Raw genomic sequence first — 19,219 nt, 5'->3', positions numbered from 1 at the left:
GGGCCGGACTCACGAGTTGGGAGACCGCTTGTCGTCTGGAGTCGTCTTTTCTCCTGCATAATCGTGGACAGGAGGGCCCCTCGGCGTGGACACTGATGGCCGGGAGGTCGATAGAGGCGCCAGGGCCGGATATGTCTTGGGACTGAGGTCTCTGTCTCGGTCGACCATTGGGGGCAACGGTGCTGCTGTTGGGGGTGCAACAGCAGTGGACATGTTCACGAACGGGAGCAGCAGCCGGGTAGTTCAACGACCAGCAGTTCGATGGAGGCGGCGGCGGGTAAGACAAAGAGCTTGCGCACAGCCGGCCGAGAGTAACAGAGCGAGGGCGTCCTCCTGCTGTATAGTATCTTGGTGTATCGACGTTTGGGTGCGGTCGAGATGTTCGACGGGCGGCTGATATATCAGACGAAAGCCGCAGGTTACTTTCGACTCTGCGGCACGCCAACGCCGCCTAAAATAGCTCGATGGCTAAAAAGATAGGATCGAGAGAAGCGAGCGAGCGCGAAGAGCAGGTCCTGTATGAGGGTCGACCTGTCTTCCTGTCCTGATGCGCGATCGCACTATTAGCCGCCGTGACAAGAAGCAGACGCTGTGAGACGAAAGGAGAGTAGCAGCGACGACGACGATGAGGACGACGACGAGGACGACGACGACGAAGCAGAAGAGAAAGAAGACGAGAAGAAGCTAATCAACCCCAGGCAGGCAGCAGAGAGATCGCATCGACCGGAAGCCCACTCGCGATCCCTTAATCCCCTGGCATACGAGGTTTTGAATACCGTGGAGGGCGGGAAGAGGAAGAAGCGATACAAGGGACGAGGGGGCCGTCAAAAGCAATAAAAACCTGGTATCAGGGGGGGAGGAGGGAGGGGGGGGGGGGGGGCTTTTGCTCGGTCTGAGACTCTCTGACAGACAGACAGACAGACTGGCAGACAAGATGCCCGTCGGACAGACGGACAGGCGGACGCTGGTGGTCTCTTGCAGTGGCTGCTTGCCGCCGCTGGCTCTGCGCTGGAGGAGAAGGCTGGAGTTGCAGGGACGGCGGTTACTCACCGGGACGAGAGGCTCACAGCACCACGGCAGGCGACAGCGACATAAGGCGGATACAGAGGGTGCACACGGTGGCAGACAGACAGAGTCTGCGAGAGATAGAGGCAGAGAGACAGAGAGAGACAGAGAGAGACAGACAGAGAGAGAGAGAGAGAGGGCTATCGAGAGATGCGAGGAGGGCGGCGGCTAGCTGCAACAGCCTCACGAATCACACACTCACAGTGCACCCGGAACTCCCCTGGCGGTATATGTATATTAAGCGTATACGGGCGAGGGTCGACTATCCAGCAGGCAAAGCGTCCAGCGTAACGGATGACGGACTGGCCTGCTTTTCCGCGCTGCACAGCAATATAAAAAAGAGAGCGAAGGGGGGGAGAGGGACAATGGGGGCTTTGTCGAAAGCTGAAACAGGAGCAGTCCGTGGAGGCGACTTCTGCGCATCTCCTCTGACACGCTGAGCTACAGGACGGCCTCTTTTAAGGAAGGATACAGGTCGATGCTGGGCCTTACGAGCTGCCCGGAGCCTGGCCGCCGCGGCGTCGAGAGGTACATGCGGCCAGGACACTGCTACGGAGCACACTATCAGACTGAGTTACAGTTACGGATGTCGCTTCGCCTGCGTCCCTCATGCATACAACGACAGCATTAACACAGCAGCTATCAGAATGGGGACCTTTTCGGCCTTCCCCTGTGGGTGTATATGTATATATAAAAGGTACGGGTAACAGGGGGCGGTGGTACTCGGGAACAGGCTAGGCCTCACGACGTGCTGCTGCTGTTTCACCAGTGTTTCTCCACGGCTGCCCCCTAGCTGCATCGACGTGCTCGGCGGCCGCCAGCTTGTGATTCGAGGAGCAGTTGTTGGCTGAGCAGATGTCGAAGCAGACGTCGAAACAGACGTCGAAGCAGATATCGAGAGAGTGAAGACCGCCGGGCAGACAGACAGGCAGACTGGAAGAGGACAGACGGACGGGATAGGGGCCATGGCCGAGCGCCAGAGCCAGGCCAGGCTGGGATGACTGGAGAGGGAGGGACCTCCTCTCTGTATAAGGCAGTTACTTGAGATCCCTCCGTGATAACAAGGAATCTGAGACTCGACATCCATCTACGTGCAGGGTTTGCGCATACCATCCCCGCCGAACTATTGGATTCCAGAAGAGCTAACCCCCCTGGTGTGCAGAGGGGCCTAATCCACCGCCTGGTACATAGAATCTCGTCTGGAGATGCACTCCTCGCTCGCCCTGGCGACTGGTAGGAGAGCGTCCGTCGACCTTGGGGGATATCGCCTGCTACTCTATACTCCATACCTCTTGCTGGGTTTGCATCTGCACATCCCCTCGCACACTACTAACTATGGATAGCTATGGAGTACTGGCGGGATTTTCTTTGCTCAAAGGGGAGAATAAACGAAAAAGCAACGGGCAAAAAAGAAAAGGTACCCTTTGTTTGGTACTACGCCGTTATCTATTGGCCGCTGTCTGTGGCGGCTTTATGGCCTTTCTCATGACATGTCTGATATCTGCCAGACCTGATTGGAGCGACGGGCTCTTCGTCCCTCCCTTCCCCCCCAGTCCCCGGCCCCTTTGAGATGCAGATGCAGATGCAGCCTGTGCCCGCCGCTGCTCCGTTTGGTAGCTCCAGGGCTAGATCGAGCGGCCAACCATGAGCTCTCCGCCGTTTGGAGCATCTTCTTTCAGCAGAAGACCCAGCAGGCAGCGAGGAAGCAAAAAGCCAACCCTAAAATTATGGGCATCGAAACCTAACTCACGGACCGTTCCTCGGCTCCTCGAAATTTAGGTATATCGAGATTCGTTTTGTCTCAGTACATAAGTATAAGCTTGCCAGGCGCACAGGGATACGTCGATAGCCTGTGGACATACGGAGTATGTGTCTGTGTCTGTGTATATATTGGCAGGGCGCAATCTAAGACACTCGCTTTCCCCTCCTCCTCCTCCTATTCATCTTCTTCCTACTATCTTCCACTACTGTGAGATGGAAGAAGGGGTTGAGGAGAGGACTTGAGAATACGAGAGCGAAAGAAGGTCGCTCTGAGTAAGCTGAGGGATGCTGATCGACAAAGCAAGCCATAAAAAAGTACTCCGTATCAGGCAGACATATTCTCGTTCCTCAAAAACACCCAATAATACCTACTTCCATACATCCGTCCAAAAGGAAAAGCAGTGCCTGACGCTAAAGAACAGGAGTGGTTGAGATGGACAAGCTATTCCCACATTCAGAGTACCCCGAGGACCAGGAGCACTCCAAAACGATCCTGACTATCCACGTCCTCCGCAGCGGCCTGGCTGCTAGCTCAATCCTCTCCGTCCTATCAGGAACATTGACAACACTCTACAAAGAACCGTCTGCCCTCCTCTCCTCCCGGCATGGCAATCGGCTCCTCATCCACGCCAGTCGCGGGAGTGTAGCTGGCTTCCTGCTCTCCGGAGTGATGCTCACAACAACGATGTGGGGGAAAGAAGACATCGAGTGGCAGGACAGAGCCTGGCTGTTGCTGGGGAGTGAGGGACAGTGTGAATTCGACAAGTGGCTTGCCGCTGGAGGAGTGCTTGGAGGCCTGGGAGCGATGGCGCTCGGGAAGGGCAGAACCGCCGCCAGCGCAGCAGCGGCTATCAATAAGAAGCCCGCCGTCGTCGTGAAGCCGCTAGAGGCTATAATGGGCGGTATAAGCCTGGGAACAGCATCGGGGGCGGCTGGTTGCATTGCATGGAGAATAGGGGTTCATGGGTCATTCTTCTAACCTAGTTATCCTCGTTCATAGACCCTTAACTAATAATAATAATAATACTTACTCCGTGTATATATCGCCGTTTCTACCTCTCCCTTTCCATGCCTTCTACGGGGTTTGCATATCCGATAATTAATCTATATGTACTACACAAATTTTTCTGGTCTTAGCTATATTTTTGCGTCCATCAGTAGTCTTCCGTCCTAAGCGAGCTGTAGGATGCCGGCATGCATGGACATGGACATGGTCTCATGTAACTCTGGAATAGATTAACTGTCAAATTGCCGGTGGCTCACCTTTAAAGCCATGACTTCTACTCCTACGGAACACAACTTTTAACGCGGACCAAGAGAACCTCGGTGACCTCATGGGTGGCTAGGTATGTTTCTGCATTGTTTGAACCCCGAAAATATATAAATGAGCTACCTAAGTTTAAATCCAGCGGAGACAAATATTGACGCGCCTCGTGGAGATCAACAATGGATCAATTCAGCATCAAAAAGGGGAGGGCAGGTGCCAGAACGATTTGAGACGCCATAGTTATGTCAACCACCACCACTATGCTCTGAGACGTTGTCCTTGGATACCCGCTGGTTTCTGCCATCGTGCCATCAGGAGGAGGGAGGAAGCTTAGTTAAACGAAAGAGAAGATGTTCGTGGGCTTATCGTAACGTTCCAACTTGACCGAGGCGGCCTCTATGAATTTGTCAGTGACCTCGAGATTTATATGATCAACAGAGATGGAGAACTCACTCGTGCATTATAGCATCTGAAGATATAGTTTATCCACGGCGGTAGCAGTGGCCATCACTTCCGCAGTGGGTGGTGCCACGGGCGCAGCAGGCCCTTGGACAGCAGGAAACTGCCTGCCTGACACAGCAGAAGTTGTATGCACGGCAGTACAAGGGATGGCTGGGAGGACACTGAGCAGCAGTAACGGACAAGAGCTGGGAGCTGGCGTCCATATCAGAGTTCTCCTGCATCGGAGCCTCCGCGATCATTTCACTTGGGCTGGGGGCAGCGAGGGCGCCTCCAAGGAAGGGGATGAGGAAGAGGACTGCGAAGAACTTCATTGTGCTTTACGGGTAGTTGCTTTGGTGCTAGGATCCTGATTTTTTCTCTTTTTGTTGCTGTTGCTGTCCGGTCTTGCTGTTGAATTTCCTGGCTTAATAGGGGAGATGAAGGCCTCTTAAATAGCCATGGACTCGTGCATACATCCCGTTTAATACCTCTCACAACTATCCCCGAGGAGTTGTATCCTTCGCAAACAAACGTCCCCAGAACAGTTCATCAAGGGTATACTAGCCACTTTTAATCAACGCTGTGTTACGCCGTAGTCCTCTAGTCCCCTTCCCCGCGCCGGAAGGGCAGATCGCCATCATTAATTTGTAAATCATTTCCGAATCCCAATCAACCTGTTGTTGGTAGACATCAAAGCCATCAGAGATACCAAGCGTTATTGGTTGGTAGGCTTGCAGTTTTAACAGAAGGCGCAGGTGGAATACGATATTCTTGGTTAAGCAGCAGATCGTATACTGTACGACCCAGATACCACCCATCATGGACAGCTCCATTTCCGGCGTTTGTTTCCACTGACTCAGGGAGGAAACTCAGGCTGATTGGTCCGAGCTGCCTTTGTATCACTCCAGGAAGATCGTGGTATCAGCTGAGCTCCCGCAGAATAAAGGCAGAAAGTGGGTAAATGCGGCTCAATAAGACTAAATAAACCACGTTGTATGGTAACTTGACCCACAGGCAAGAGAACAGTATCAATGGTGGCACAGACTGTCCGTATCACATCAGGAAGCAAAATAGATAGCAAGATAATATCATCGTCTGCATATCATTTCGCTGCAGAGCGCAGGAATTTTGCGGTTGGAAAGATTTGGCGGCCCAGCCAGCCGGCCTAGAGAGATGGGTGGTTAGACAGAAAATACGGGAGAGCCACAGGTTCCGTATTTCTCCCAAAAATATGAGTGTCCAGATCGGCCCATGCAGACGATCGAGAGGTCAACATGGACAAGCCAGGGAAAATAGCGTAGGTTATATCGGAATGGTAAGGTTGCCACTATAACCACCTGTTAGTAGGACGAGGGAAGAGACACCCCTGGCAACTGGACCAACGTTGAATGGTATTATTTTGTATATTGTTGGTTATTGGCTAGGAATCAAAAGGATTCAGTCAGGCTAAGGGACACTGGTGACAACGAAACAGCCTAGTGTGATGTGTCGATAGTCAAGGCTGCCTATGCAAGAGAAAAAAAAAAAAAAGGAAGCTGAGATAAACTCATGAACACACGGCATATTGGGCAAAAGAAGACTTGACCTCCAGTGATAAGCAAGTCACTCCAGTAACGGGCCAGTTGAATACGACATACCTTCGAACCTGATCCAGTATCCAGCAAAACTCTGTGGCCTGTGCTTAGCCACTGCAGATCAGAACGCCAGACGAGCAGAACAACAATTTTTATCTCACTCTCACGCCTGGGTACCTCATACGTGGGAGTCAAAATGTGCAACATCTACCGTAGCTAAGGTTCAGTTGAACGTGATGGAAGATTGATGGAAAGCGAGCTGAAGAGGAAGTGAAACCATAGTGCTCTTAATTACCCTGCGCCAACTTCACTCTTCTTGAGGCTTGCTGTGTAACAACGAGTTGCTTCCTAGCCAATGTTAGCCGAGTTTGTGATAAGTTTCCGGAGCCCTGAGATACACACCCTCGTCTATTTTTAGCTCATGGCTGCAGGCTTTCTCCAAATCCTTTGCTTGTTCACGAGGTGTTTGGTTCTGGCCCATTGGCAGCGTAGGCTGCTTGGGAACAAAGGATCTGGAGAAGGCCCTTTGCAAGAAACGAGTGAAAAGAGAAAGCAACGCAGTTGCGTGCACTGAAGATTCAATGAATAGGTGAGAAAATGAAAGCATCGGTATCTTCATTTCTGTCTGCAGATTAAATTGCCTTGACCATTTCTGAAGATACTGTGGGATGCATTAACCGTTCAACCAATCTCCGCCTATCCTTCCTTTGGGTATCTCCATCGCGTATCCAATGCTTGGTGTCTGTCAGCCAAAAAGAAAAGTATGCATATACTTGTGTCGTTAAATGTTCATGCCTGGAGAAAAAATATAAGGAACAAATGACCATGACTAGGAGGCACCACCCATCCCTCCAAAAAAAAATGCAGACTCGGCATATGCCGGATGAATAGGAGGTGCGTCATTTTAACCATACTTCAACCCAAATGGGGTATAAGGAGCATGGAACCCCGAAAACCAACCAAGAACATGATCATGTTGTTGGCCCAGTCGGTTTGTACAAGATGGTGGTGACATACTAAAAATACTATCAGCATAAATGTAGTAGGACAGAAAAGTAACGTGCAGAAGCATGGGAATTGGGAGAAGGTCGCACTTTTCGCTTATATCTAGTTGTGACACTAGTCGCCAGGACTCCATTTTTGATACTGCTGGTCGCTAGGTGGTTTAAAACCGTATGATTGGGATAATTAAGCACACTGTTGTCATCCTTCATAGGAGTTGTGCTATTTAATATCGACCGAGCCAGGAACAGGGGTAGCATAGGCGGAGCTCGTGAATCCCGGATAACGTTGGCAGCTTGGTGGTACCCCTCACCGTCTTCATTGCGGTCAATGTCAACCAGGAACTGAGGAATGATATTACGAAAGTCACCCATTGGGATTTCTTCCTCCGGTTCTTCTTTGTCTGATTCTTCCTGAGGCTCCGTGGTGTCGATGGGTAGGGACTCCGGGAGGACTTTTGGGGGGAAAATCTCGGGTGGTATTATAACTTTTGGTGGCTTATCACTCTCTCTCCGCGGCCGCTCAATTTCATCTGCGCTTATTTCGATGTAGTTGACTAAGTGATTTGTGAAATCGACTGCAGTAGGCAATTGATCTGATGTCCGCATAGTGCCATCTACTATAAACTTTAGATGGTGTGTGCCCGGCCGTAGCTGGAGCACCGTCGTGAACACCCCATTTTCGATATCACTATGGTCAATCAGTTAATAAAATTAAGTCAAAAAAAAAAAATCTTCGGGTTTATTCCCTCTCTCAATCTTGGTAAGTGGATGGTAAACAACCTTTTGTGTAATTTGAACTTCCTTGCCCAGTTCACGAATGTACCAGTCACATAAACCTTCTCGCCGCCGCCTCTCCAGTCGATAGTCGTGGGAACAGACTTGTTAAACCCCGTTGGGACAATGGAGTCCAGTTCATCCTGGACAACGTCGTCTTCATCAACCGCAGGATCCAGTTCCGATTTCTCGATCGACACCTCAGGATTTGCTTTGTCGAATGCCATTGCGGCACCTAGCGAGCCGCTTGTGATCGGGGAACCGGGTGCTGTCATGGCATCGCCGATGGGTAGGGGTAGTCGTGGAGGCCGGGTGAGGTTGGAAGGGTTGGCATAGTATATGTTGACCGGCCTAGGCGTCGAGAGGGCCTCGCCCTGATCACGGTTTGAAGGAGCGGAAACGTTATCAGAAGCCGGAATGGCCGGCTGCGCATGAGCAGCCTGTGAACCCCGGAAGTGAGAATGAACTGGAAGATCATACTGGTCGCCTTCGCGATGTTTTCGCGAGTTATGACGTTCCAGTCTCTCCCCGCCAAAGCTGGGTGTCTCGACCGTCCGTGACTGCAGCCGCTGGTGGACAGGCGTCTGCTGTTTCAAGGCAGCATGGTGACCGGTAGCGCTCTCCCTCGAGTGCGATGGGTCTGCTGCCGGCGCCTTTGAGCTGGACAGCGCCTGTATCGAGGTCCTGCGGTTCACTTTCTTGTCCACGCCGGCCGTCGCACCGGGGGCTTTCGAAGGGGCGTTCCCCATGGTTTCGCGCCTCACTCGCTCATAAAACGGGGCGGGGCCTAAACAGCTCTGCCAGATCAGCCAGAGAAAGCACAATCTCAGTTCATTGCACCTCGAGCGTCGACACAGGAGTATGCGGCGTCTCCCCTTGCTGGCATCTCTATCTCGCGATCGTCGAACAGACGGGAAGCGATGGAACCTAGAGCCGCCTGGCGTCTCTTTTGGGCCGACAGTGGCCGGAGTCGCTGTTTTTCCGCTTCCGGCCGACCTCCCCGGCCGGCGCGGGCCCCTGCGTTCCAATGGAAACCTGCCTCCCATCGACCTGACATCCCTACAGGGCGGCCGCAACTATCGCATCTTGCAGCGTTTCTTGCTCGCCTAGAGACAAACAGTTGGGCGATTGCAGATAGACGCCCTCATCGGTTGGTGGATTTATCGCCTTTATCCCTCACTCGCCATGGAACAGGCTGATCTAGCTACCTGAGAATGCAAACCACCGGCGAGCGTCCAGTTTAGTGTTTGATAACCGAAAACACTCACGCGATCACTAAGGATACCCCGGCTTTAAAGGCAGTCGATACAGAGTACACTGGAAATCAAAGGAGCTGCCTACTGTCTTGGCCTGCTCCCGCTACTTTCGATGTATGGAGGGTGGCAGATGGCCGCCCACCTGGGTGTTGTTCTCTGTGCAGTCTTGATTCTGGGGATGCCTCTATACCACCTTAGCATATCAAACCTACTCGAAGACCGAATGATGGGATGGGCGTCAATTCTGACGTACTATACCGTCTATCCAGTCGTGTTTTTCTCGAACATAGCTATCTTTATTCTGAGCTTCCTGACAGCTCCGCTGGTAGAGGTCTCGTCCCATATACTTTACATCTCCTTCCTACCGTGGCACCTGTCTGCGAAACTGGAGGTACGTATCGAGTATTATAGATGGCATTTTTCGTTCTAGCGCGTTTCATGCTTGGTTGGGTCAATTTGCTAGATTTCTCTTCCTAGTCATTTTTGCAAGGATCTCGCTCTGTATGCTGCCGTGTGCTAATGCTATACTCCATATACGTAGCCTCTATACAAGTTCTTCGGTGTTGCAGCAGTGATCGGTATCGCTACCGGCTGGGCTCTATACCTGTCTAGCTCTTATATCTGCCTCCTACTCAACCTATCGCCCGGAACGGAAGCGGAAGCGGTTCCAAAGCGGCTGCCGAAGCGTAGCCCAAGTTGGGAAGACGAGGCTCCCGTCAAGTCGGAATGGGCCACGCAGTTCGTCAACGCAAGTGACAGCATAGGCGATTCCAGCTGGAGACGTAGCCAACCGGGACCATCAGGTCTAGGTCTCAGATCTCGCCGTCTAATGGGCGCTAACACAGCGTCATCGTAGCTTAGCTCGATCTTTGTCTTAGACCGAGACGAGGGTTGGGCGAATAGCTAGATCTCATAGATACGATCCAAGTGGTGAGCACAGGTCGAATAACACTCAGTGTACGCTGGCAGTACTTCTCCCATCGCTGTCTCTACATTCTACGGAAGTACTCCATACTGATATCTCCCTGACTCCACGTAACTACGCCAGTGTGACAGCTAGTCACCTAAGCAGAGACAAGAAAAATCTCCGGCCTGGTTAGCTGCCTCACTAGCTAACTAATTAACTTAACTAGCTACAGGCAGGGCCTTGCTGGGGGCAGCCCGTCTCCAGCGAACGGGCCATCCTTCATCGATAATGGAGTGCCAGCCTGACACCTTCGTCTTTGACATCCTCGTCCCGACGTCCCTTCATGTCTCTGCTGGTCAACTCCCCGGTCTCTCCAGCTGCTCGCCTTTCTGCTCTCCTTACTCCGTATGCCTCCAAGCATGTCCTTGTTTCACAGTTCGTATACGGCCGCCACGTGACCGAGCCGTGTGCAGCCTCTTATTGAACGTCCCAGCTTGGCTTGTTTTCTTAGCATTTCCATCTCAACCGCTGGAGTTGGACCAGCAGACGAGTCCAAGTAGGACGAAGACACCGACGTTCTCGTCTCTGCCTCTCCTTTCCTCCCCGCTCGCGAGATGTGAATGATATCAAACACTCGCTCATAATCACGACGTGGAAGACGACGATCCCCTTCAATAGAGCGGTAAGCCTCTTCCCCTGTCCGGCTTATTATGGCTTTTGCGTACCCACCGGCGCAAGACCACCTGCACTGACACGTAAAATCGGATTATTAACAGAAAGTCCTCTTCCTGTCGTCACGAAAGGGGAAACAAAACGGTCCCTTACCCAAGCATATATCGATGATGTCCCTCCGCACGCGGCTCCGGTTAGCCGTATCCGCCGGGATAGTGTTGATATTACTGCTCTACCTGTCAAACAATAAGTGGACGGTTCCTGCGCTGGGTTACCATAAGACTCCTGTCCATGCGCCGTCGAAACCCGTCGAGAACAGCCCACAACTCCATGCTTCCTTCTGGAGCGCATTCCAACCTGTGTTAGAGCGATATGCACCTACCTGCCAGCCTCCGAAGAAAGAGGGTAGAGCCGATACGAGTGAGATCGGCTTCCATCCTGAACGGAACGACCAGAAACGGCCAGATCACATTAGGATGCCCGCAGCTGACGTTCTGTCGATGAAGAAACTCCATACCGATTTCGTTGTCGAGGCCAACAGTGGTCGTCATCGGCCTTATTATGCCCCGGGTACTCGTGGTCTGGTGTCTACAGCAGGAGGTCCATATCTCCCTGTACTGACGGTTTCCCTCCGCATGCTTCGAAATAGGGGCTGCTCCCTACCGATGGAAGTCTTCCTGGCCACAAACGCCGAGTTCGAACCATACATCTGCAACCAGGTCTTTCCTGCATTGCAAGCTAGATGTGTCGTCCTTGAGAACATGCTCAAAACTGCACCCAAGGGCATCTCGATCTCCAATTACCAATACAAAGTATTCGCGATGCTCTTTTCATCATTCGAGGAGCTTCTGTTCCTTGATGCAGATGCCTTCCCTCTTCATGACCCTAATGAACTATTCCACAAGGAACCTTTCTCTTCTGGAAAGATGGTTCTTTTCCCTGACTTCTGGGCCTCAAGCGCAGCACAACAATATTACACCATTGCTTCATTACCAGCTCCCAACATGAACAAGCGGGCTTCGACTGAATCCGGAGAAATTATGCTTTCAAAGAAGCACCATGCAAAGACATTGCTACTTGCCGCATACTACAACCTTTATGGTCCCCAATACTTTTATCCGCTTCTCTCCCAAGGTGCCGCTGGAGAAGGAGATAAGGAGACCTTCCTTGCTGCAGCTACAGTTGTTGAAGATGACTTCTACCAAGTCAGCGAGCGACTACGTGCTATTGGACACGAGTCACCAGCTGGCTTGGCCGGTTCAGCCATGATTCAATTTGATCCAACGGAAGACTATGCTCTGACCCAAAAGGGACACTGGCGTGTCCTCAACGATTCTGTTGCTCCGCCTCCCAGGCCCTTCTTTGTCCATGTCAATGTTCCAAAGTTCAACCCTGCCACAATCTTTGGAAAGCACCCAATCGACCCCGTCCGAGACCACACGGGCAAGTTCATTCAACCTTGGAGCGTACCAGTGGAAACGATAAAACTAATGGGCGATGGTATCGAGAAACAGTTTTGGTCGGAGATGAAGTGGGTTGCCTGCGAACTGGAGAAAAAATTCAAATCCTGGGAGAAGCTTGAAGGTGTCTGTGATAACATGAAGAAGTACTGGAATGAGGTCTTTGAGAAGAAACAGCCCAAGCAATAGGCAAAACGTGGCTTTTCAAACTTTCCCGCTCCTTTTTCGCTGTATTTGTCTTCTTTCTTTCTTTCTTTTAACAAAAATCCAAGCCAGCCAGCTATTGACTTTGTTTAGAAGTGATTCGACGATATGATTGATACCTGTATGTTTTGGGATGTGATCAATGAACTTTGTATATAGCCATTTCTTACCTGGAGTTGAGGAGAATCAGGTAGCTTCTATTGCTTCTTCCCTGTTACTCCTTTCTATTGTAAACAACTTTAAAACTTGCGAGCTATCCCAATTCTATATTCTATCCTACAAAAGCCGTTTATTCTGTGTTGTACAATTATTGAGCTACAGGTATGTCATCTCTCCCTCTATATCTCTCGTCCACAAATTCTACCTTCTCCAGCATCTCTTCGAACATATCGCGACATCTTACCCTGCTACCAAGCCGAGCACAAAGTAAAAAGGCGCCACTCAATTTCCGATGCAAGCTGTAGGTTTCTTCAGGGGGAGGAGATAAGCGCTCGCGAAGCATAAGCGGGATAAACTCTCGAACTCTGTCCGTGATAGTTTGATCCCTGAAATCATACACCTCGGGAGACGATTTCATAAATGGCTCAGCGATAGTTGTGATAGATGATACATGTGCGTTTACCATTGCCTTGGACTCAAACCCAGTGAGATAGCCCAATTCCTGGGAAAGCTCACGGCATTTTTCACGTTCGTTCCGGGATGCGGCAGCAAGCAATCTAACATACAAGGATATGAAAGCTGCGGGATAAGCGCGGGATGCTCCGAAATCAAGGAGCTCGAGACGATTAGTAGCAGAGTTGTAGAGAAAGTTGGTCCAGTTCGGGTCGGTTTGCATGTACCGAAATTCGCCAATTTCTCGGAGACAAAGGCGCATGATTTGAGAGCCTATCCAATCGCGTTGAGACTGGGTGAAAGACTGGACCCTGGTTACTGCAATTCCATCCAAACGTTCCATGGTAAGGACTTGTTTCCCAGAGGCATATGGTATAATTTCGGGTATGGTAAAAATGTCGGTATCATCCTTCAAGAGCTCCTTAAATTTACGACCGCATTCTGCTTCGCGGATATAATCGCATTCCCACGCAAGCTCGGTTCGGGCGTTTGCAATTGTTTTATCAAGATATAGCCCTTTGGGTAGCAGACGAGATGCAGTTAGAAGTATAGACAAGTTGTTTAGGTCCGAATCTATCGAGTCCGCAACGCCGGGGTATTGAACCTTCACAGCAACGCGTTGACCTGTTTCCTTGAGGACAGCTCCGTGGACTTGTCCGATTGAAGCAGCAGCCATAGGAACCTCGTCAAAAGACTCGAATAAGTCTCGCCAATTCGGGCCTAGATTATCCCTCAGTACCTGGTCCCTTTGGAACTGTGGCATGTAGTTCGCTCTGTCCTGTACACGCTGGAGTACGAGTTGAATCGATTCAGGCATCACTTTAGAATCTATGCGTACAGTCAGTGCTACTTCAATCTTAAAACCCCTCAAGAGGATGTCTACTTACCTTGGAGACTTAACATCTGTCCTAGCTTTAGAGCAGCTCCTCTCATTTTGGATAATTTAGCCACTAATCTTTCTATATTGGCAGGGCTAAGCAGCAAGGAGCCAGAGTCATCGCCTCCAGTAGCTCGACGGAAGCCCGCTCCGACAACACCCATTGCCATGGAGGTTGCTAGCCCACCATATTCCCATAGCCTTCCAATTCGAGAAGATGGGACTCTTGACTGGACCATTTGATAAGCATCCTGAGGCGCGACAATATTGGTATTAATGACATCACTCTGGACTTCTGCATTTCCCGCGATATCCAGTTTTACACCTTCAACCTGTGTCTTGGTTTCTAGGGCAGCTTCAGGGCGAACAGTCTGTAGTTGTAACGCCGGAATAGTCTCAGGTTTTAAATTGACTTGCCCGGGTTTATGAATCTGGTTTTTGAAAAGAGATCTTGTCACTTTTCGGCTCCTAAATAGTTGTTGCATCATCTCGTCTGACATTTCATTTTCTTCATTTATAGCAACATTTTCTTTCTGTTCCGAGCTTGGGCTCTCATCAGGAACAGTCACGAAGCCTGCCTTTACGCCAACGCCTGGAGCTTCCGTAGATTCTATCTGAGTACCCGTCTTCCCAGTGTTATCGTTCACCTTCGAGGGCTCAGACCTGGATACCTCCCTTTCTCTTGCATTATTATAATCTGCTAGCGAAACTCCAGGTGTAGGGTCATCATCAAGCTTTCTTGCTAGATCAGAAGCAGCTTGTACCGCAAGGCTAATCCGTTGAATCTGGGTTTTCGCTTCCTTGGTCAACGATGATGTTCGCGCATGACGGTCGAGGGCATGCCTCTGCAGCACTATGTGCTTTTTCGCAACGCCGCGGGACGCATTGAGAAACGAGATGGCGTCAAGAAGACGGCGCCCGGACATAGCAGAGACACAAATTATAGGTATATCACTCTCAATCGCATCATAAGCCAGCAGCAAAGTGGAGGGCGTTCCTGTATATTGGTCCGTGAAAATGTTTGAAGTTGCTTGCTTGCATCTGATTGGCCAAGCCAGTGAGCTTCTGTCCCTTTTCTGCCAGGAACGCCTCCGATAAGAGCAGGCGATAAGAAACATCTCCTCCTCCTCCATCTTTCCTACAGCCATGTAGATGGCAAATTGTACAGTTCATTACCTTTACTGCTATATTGATCAAACTGCGCCGGGAGCACCACAATGACGGTCAAAGAAATCAAGGGTAACTACCAGGAGGCCGCAAGGGGAACACGGCCCTCCTTCAGTGCATCCATCCCGATCATGACGAACCAGAAGACAACGAGAAATGCCACAGGGGATAAAGCTCAGGGTATTTCCATCATCTGCACAGTCAAAATGGCCGGATTAGAGATAATATCATTGGGCTAACCGTTAACTATATAGTCCCCAGCTTTGAATCCGTTCCGATCTCCCACTCTCTCCTACTCCTCTCGGATTCTGCGCTCCCTCTGGGCTCGTTCGCCTACTCCAGCGGCTTGGAATCATACATCGCTCACAACAAGCCTTTACCAGCACATGTAACGCCATTTACATCCTTTAACCGCTTTCTTTCACTATCTCTTGCGTCCATTGCAAGTACTACGATACCCTATCTTCGCCGAGCACATAGACAACCCGAAGAATTGGAGAGACTGGACAATGACCTCGATGCGTCAACACCATGTACAGTCGCAAGAAGAGCAAGTGTTGCCCAAGGTCTCGCCATGCTGCAGGTATGGGAGCGTGCACTTAAATCATCAGCCATACAACGGATTCAAGAACACCAGCATGATAGCCAACATCACACAGTACGCGCGGTGGCGGTATTGGACCAGTTCTCGGAATCATTAAAAAATATCGGTGTAGATGAAGAGTATGATGAGGTTAATGGCACTGTTAGTGGCCATTTTGCCCCGTTATGGGCAGTGGTATGCTTGGCTCTGGACATTGACCTGGAACAAGCGGCATACGTGTTTATGCTTAACCATGCTAAGGCAGTTCTAAGTGCTGCAGTGAGAGCATCTGTTATGGGTCCTTATCAATCTCAAGGTGTGCTTGCGGGCAACGCACTTCAAAGGACCATTGCTGAGCTGCTGCAGAAAGAATGGTGGACTGAGCCTGAAGATGCAGGGCAGGTTGTCCCTATTATGGATCTGTGGATGGGAAGACATGAGTTATTATATAGCAGGATTTTCAACTCCTGACGGTTCTGCATGTACTTGGAACAGGGCAAACCATTTGTATATATCAATGAATTATCGATGAATCAATGTTAACGGGAAAGTACGTGTTAAAACTACTCGTTTTGACCGTAAATAGAGGCCATCGAGGTGAATACTCGGTGACTTCAGAATTAGTACATCATTGTACATCATACATGTAAACGTAGCATGAACGCAAAAGAAATGGCCTGCTGCCCAGCAGACCCCAAGGGCCAAAAACATCAAACACCCCGATGAGTGTAGGGAAGACAAACGTAGAAAAACTCCACAACCACGTCCGACCAAACCAGATCAACGAATAAAAAACGGTGGGAACATTAAGAAACAAATAGTTTTCCCTTTGAGCGCCGAGTAGCTCCCCAGATACCTCTCACAAGAAGCAAGAAGCCTTTCTTTAAGTCCAAAAAAAGAATGCCAGGAGTAAAGGTGAAATAACGAGGGGCAGTTAACGGCCACAAAAGGGGGGATAAACAATATAACAATACTGTACAGGAAACAGAAAGGTGATAACGAATGATTTTAAAGGGTAATATGCATGTGGTCGTTGCTGCCAAAGGATTTGTTGCAATTCGGACATTTACGAGACCTGGAGGTCAATCGCTCTTCAACGCATTCCTTGCAGAAGACGTGGCCACAGGTCTTGATGACAGTATTCTTGAAATTCCGCCGGCAGACTGTGCAGAGGGCAAGAGTCTAAGGTATTGCAGTGGTTAGTATAAATAATGCAAAATTTCTGGACAGGGTACTCACTCTTAACATCTCATATTCAGATGTATTATTGCCCAAACCACGGCTTTTCCAGGACTCCAAACTCTTCTTAGTATCCGAAAGGGTGACCTTGAGGCCTTCGACCTCACTCTCCGCCTTTCGGCAGTTATTCGTAGCTGCTGTGAGCGTTGCATCTTTGGTCGCTAGTTGACCCTTTAATTCGGCCACTTGTGATTTCAACCCCTGGATAACAATGGTTGCTTCGTTGACTTGGTGCTGAGACGTTCGATACTGGTTCGTTAGACTAGTCAATGCTTCCTTTGTTTCACTTAGTTGTTTTTCAACATTTGAAACAAGTGTCCTCGTTGCCGCCTCGGCCTCCTTGAGTTGTGAAATTATATCAGAGCTCTTCATGTTTTGTAGCCGAAGAGATCTAAGCTCCGCATCCCGAGCTTCTTTGCTCTGCATAGCCGCAAAATACTTCTGGTCGGCCTTGGATTTCTCGGCCATCAGACGCTGTGCTCTTTCTTCAGAGGCAGCTGTATCGGCAATTTTTTGGGATGCTAACTTGGAAGATTTCCGGAAAGCCATCTGCATGGATGATAGTTCCATATTGAGCATCTCATACTGCTTTTCAAGGGTATCAAACTTAGTCCGTAGTTCTTCATGTGAGAGTTCGCTGCTATTTGGTCGGGAATCCTTTACTCCATCGATTTGCAATTGCACTCGCTGAACCTCCTGCTCCAAGGACGTAATCCGGGATTCCTTGGCGTCTAACAACTCTTTCAATTGGGTGACTGAGTGCTTCTCCTGGTCTTCCACTGCCTTCCGCATCTGCTGATCTGCCAATAGCTCGTCTCGAGCATTCCGAATTCGAACAAGATTGGACTCTGTTTTAGCTAGCTGAGCTTCCTTTTCTCCAATGGTGTTTTGAGCCTCGTTTTCAATTTGAACTCGATATGCAGTCCGTTCGGCTTGTAGCTTCTCAGCTTCTTCACGTAGTTGGATATTGGTGGCTTCTAGATGATTGATCCGCTGAATGACATCTTCATGCTGAGATTTTAATTGTTTAAACAGGTCACAGTGAGCATAGTCCTCGTCGGAAAGTTTTGAAAGCTAGTATTGTTAGCAAGCAGGACCAATCATTGAACAGGGAAAGATATGTACCTTAACATGGAGTTCGGTTATCTGAGTCAACAGCTTGGAATTTTCCGCTTCCAGCCTTTCTAGTTGTTCCTTTTGCTTGTTGGATACTGCAAGCGTGGTATTATACAGCATTTCCATCTCAGTGGCCTTTTCGGGGTTATCAGTCGTTCCGTTTGTAGATGGCCCTTCATCTCGCTTTGTGGAAGAATCGCCTGACTTGTGGGGTCCGAGAATATGCTGTTTTTCCAGTCTGGCAACAGTAAGGCTCTTGGCTCGATCTATTTTCTTCTCAGCTACCATATATCTCAACGATGCTGCCTCTAGACGTTCTTCAAGTTGTTGCTTTTCTGCAATCGCTTTCTCAATGGCAACATTAATAGCCTTTTCGTCTGCAAGCTTCTTTGCGAGTTGGGATTGCAAGCTGGTGATATCTGGAGTAGCTTTGGCTGCGTTGGAAAGAAGACGAGATATTGAGCCCTTAATTTCGCTAGCTCGGTCTTGTAAGTGTTTTTCGAATGATTCATGGCCACTGAAAAGCAACGATGTCTGGTATGTGGGGTTCTCTGAGAAACGCGTTAGCCGACAAACTCTGGAAAGGGATATTCAAATTTTGGAGTACCTTCTGAAGACTCGTCTACCGAAGAGGATATAACTTTGACTTCATCAATTAACTATTTTGACACACTTAGTCGTCTGCATATCAACTATTGATAGGTGGGTGGAAATACCTGCTTAAGCCATGCATCAAGAACGCTGACATGTTCTTCATTATACGCCATCTTCTTAGATAGATCCTTTATCCGAGATTCGAGTGTTGTTTTCTCGCGCTTATATTCTTGCATCTGCCTCCAGATTGCATCTTTCTGATATCGCTGTGTGAAAAATGAATAATGCGTCAGCACCTTTTGGCCGAAAAAAAAATACGCGAATGCAACGTTATACGTGAGAACAAACACAGTCTCATCCATGGACATCGCATGAAGATAACTCGACAGGGCCTTTCTCACCTCAAGATCATCGCGCCATGGCATATCGGTGTCCGGGTGCGCCTTTACTCCTCCATTAACAGTAGTGGCTTGTTTCTTCAACGGGGGAGCCGAATCACCAGGATCCTGCGTAGCAAGTCGCTTGCGGTCCTCCATTTTAACAACAAGGCCGGACTTGGGTAGGGACACCGTAGGGGATTCGAGAGCCGTCATGGGGTTGGACGGGGGCTGGGAAATGTGTGGCCACCGACAAGCAGCGAGAAGAG

At 49.8% G+C, this 19,219-nt stretch overlaps 8 protein-coding genes across 8 annotated transcripts; 4 read left to right on the top strand and 4 right to left on the bottom strand.

The window, feature by feature from the left end:
- Positions 1-464: 464 nt before the first annotated feature.
- Positions 465-837, top strand: ARB_04143 (uncharacterized protein; the record flags this gene model as incomplete). The annotated part of the gene is made up of 2 exons (XM_003017219.1): positions 465-517; positions 612-837. 2 exons carry the CDS (start codon positions 465-467, stop codon positions 835-837), a joined length of 279 nt encoding a protein of 92 aa, XP_003017265.1.
- A 2,422-nt stretch (positions 838-3,259) lies between these two features.
- On the top strand, positions 3,260-3,805 carry ARB_04142 (uncharacterized protein; the record flags this gene model as incomplete). Its single annotated transcript, XM_003017218.1, has 1 exon — positions 3,260-3,805. The coding sequence occupies one exon, from the start codon at positions 3,260-3,262 to the stop codon at positions 3,803-3,805; it is 546 nt and encodes a 181-aa protein (XP_003017264.1).
- Positions 3,806-4,575: 770 nt separating this feature from the next.
- ARB_04141 (uncharacterized protein) lies at positions 4,576-4,866 on the bottom strand (the record flags this gene model as incomplete). The annotated part of the gene is made up of 1 exon (XM_003017217.1): positions 4,576-4,866. One exon carries the CDS (start codon positions 4,864-4,866, stop codon positions 4,576-4,578), a length of 291 nt encoding a protein of 96 aa, XP_003017263.1.
- Positions 4,867-7,023: 2,157 nt separating this feature from the next.
- On the bottom strand, positions 7,024-8,635 carry ARB_04140 (Snf1 kinase complex beta-subunit Gal83, putative; the record flags this gene model as incomplete). Its single annotated transcript, XM_003017216.1, has 3 exons — positions 7,024-7,124; positions 7,307-7,800; positions 7,893-8,635. The coding sequence occupies 3 exons, from the start codon at positions 8,633-8,635 to the stop codon at positions 7,024-7,026; spliced, it is 1,338 nt and encodes a 445-aa protein (XP_003017262.1).
- Positions 8,636-10,891: 2,256 nt separating this feature from the next.
- On the top strand, positions 10,892-12,370 carry ARB_04139 (alpha-1,2-mannosyltransferase, putative; the record flags this gene model as incomplete). The annotated part of the gene is made up of 1 exon (XM_003017215.1): positions 10,892-12,370. The coding sequence occupies one exon, from the start codon at positions 10,892-10,894 to the stop codon at positions 12,368-12,370; it is 1,479 nt and encodes a 492-aa protein (XP_003017261.1).
- A 322-nt stretch (positions 12,371-12,692) lies between these two features.
- ARB_04138 (uncharacterized protein) lies at positions 12,693-15,022 on the bottom strand (the record flags this gene model as incomplete). Its single annotated transcript, XM_003017214.1, has 2 exons — positions 12,693-13,717; positions 13,885-15,022. 2 exons carry the CDS (start codon positions 15,020-15,022, stop codon positions 12,693-12,695), a joined length of 2,163 nt encoding a protein of 720 aa, XP_003017260.1.
- A 69-nt stretch (positions 15,023-15,091) lies between these two features.
- On the top strand, positions 15,092-16,095 carry ARB_04137 (uncharacterized protein; the record flags this gene model as incomplete). The annotated part of the gene is made up of 2 exons (XM_003017213.1): positions 15,092-15,221; positions 15,296-16,095. 2 exons carry the CDS (start codon positions 15,092-15,094, stop codon positions 16,093-16,095), a joined length of 930 nt encoding a protein of 309 aa, XP_003017259.1.
- Positions 16,096-16,632: 537 nt separating this feature from the next.
- ARB_04136 (uncharacterized protein) lies at positions 16,633-19,109 on the bottom strand (the record flags this gene model as incomplete). Its single annotated transcript, XM_003017212.1, has 5 exons — positions 16,633-16,806; positions 16,864-17,937; positions 17,989-18,530; positions 18,587-18,638; positions 18,696-19,109. 5 exons carry the CDS (start codon positions 19,107-19,109, stop codon positions 16,633-16,635), a joined length of 2,256 nt encoding a protein of 751 aa, XP_003017258.1.
- Between the last annotated feature and the right edge of the window lie 110 nt (positions 19,110-19,219).

The sequence above is a fragment of the Trichophyton benhamiae genome (genome assembly GCF_000151125.1).
Source record: "Trichophyton benhamiae CBS 112371 chromosome Unknown contig01293.0, whole genome shotgun sequence".
Lineage (NCBI taxonomy): Eukaryota > Fungi > Ascomycota > Eurotiomycetes > Onygenales > Arthrodermataceae > Trichophyton > Trichophyton benhamiae.
Note: the sequence above shows the minus strand (reverse complement) of the source record. Positions and strands in the feature narration are given on the sequence as shown.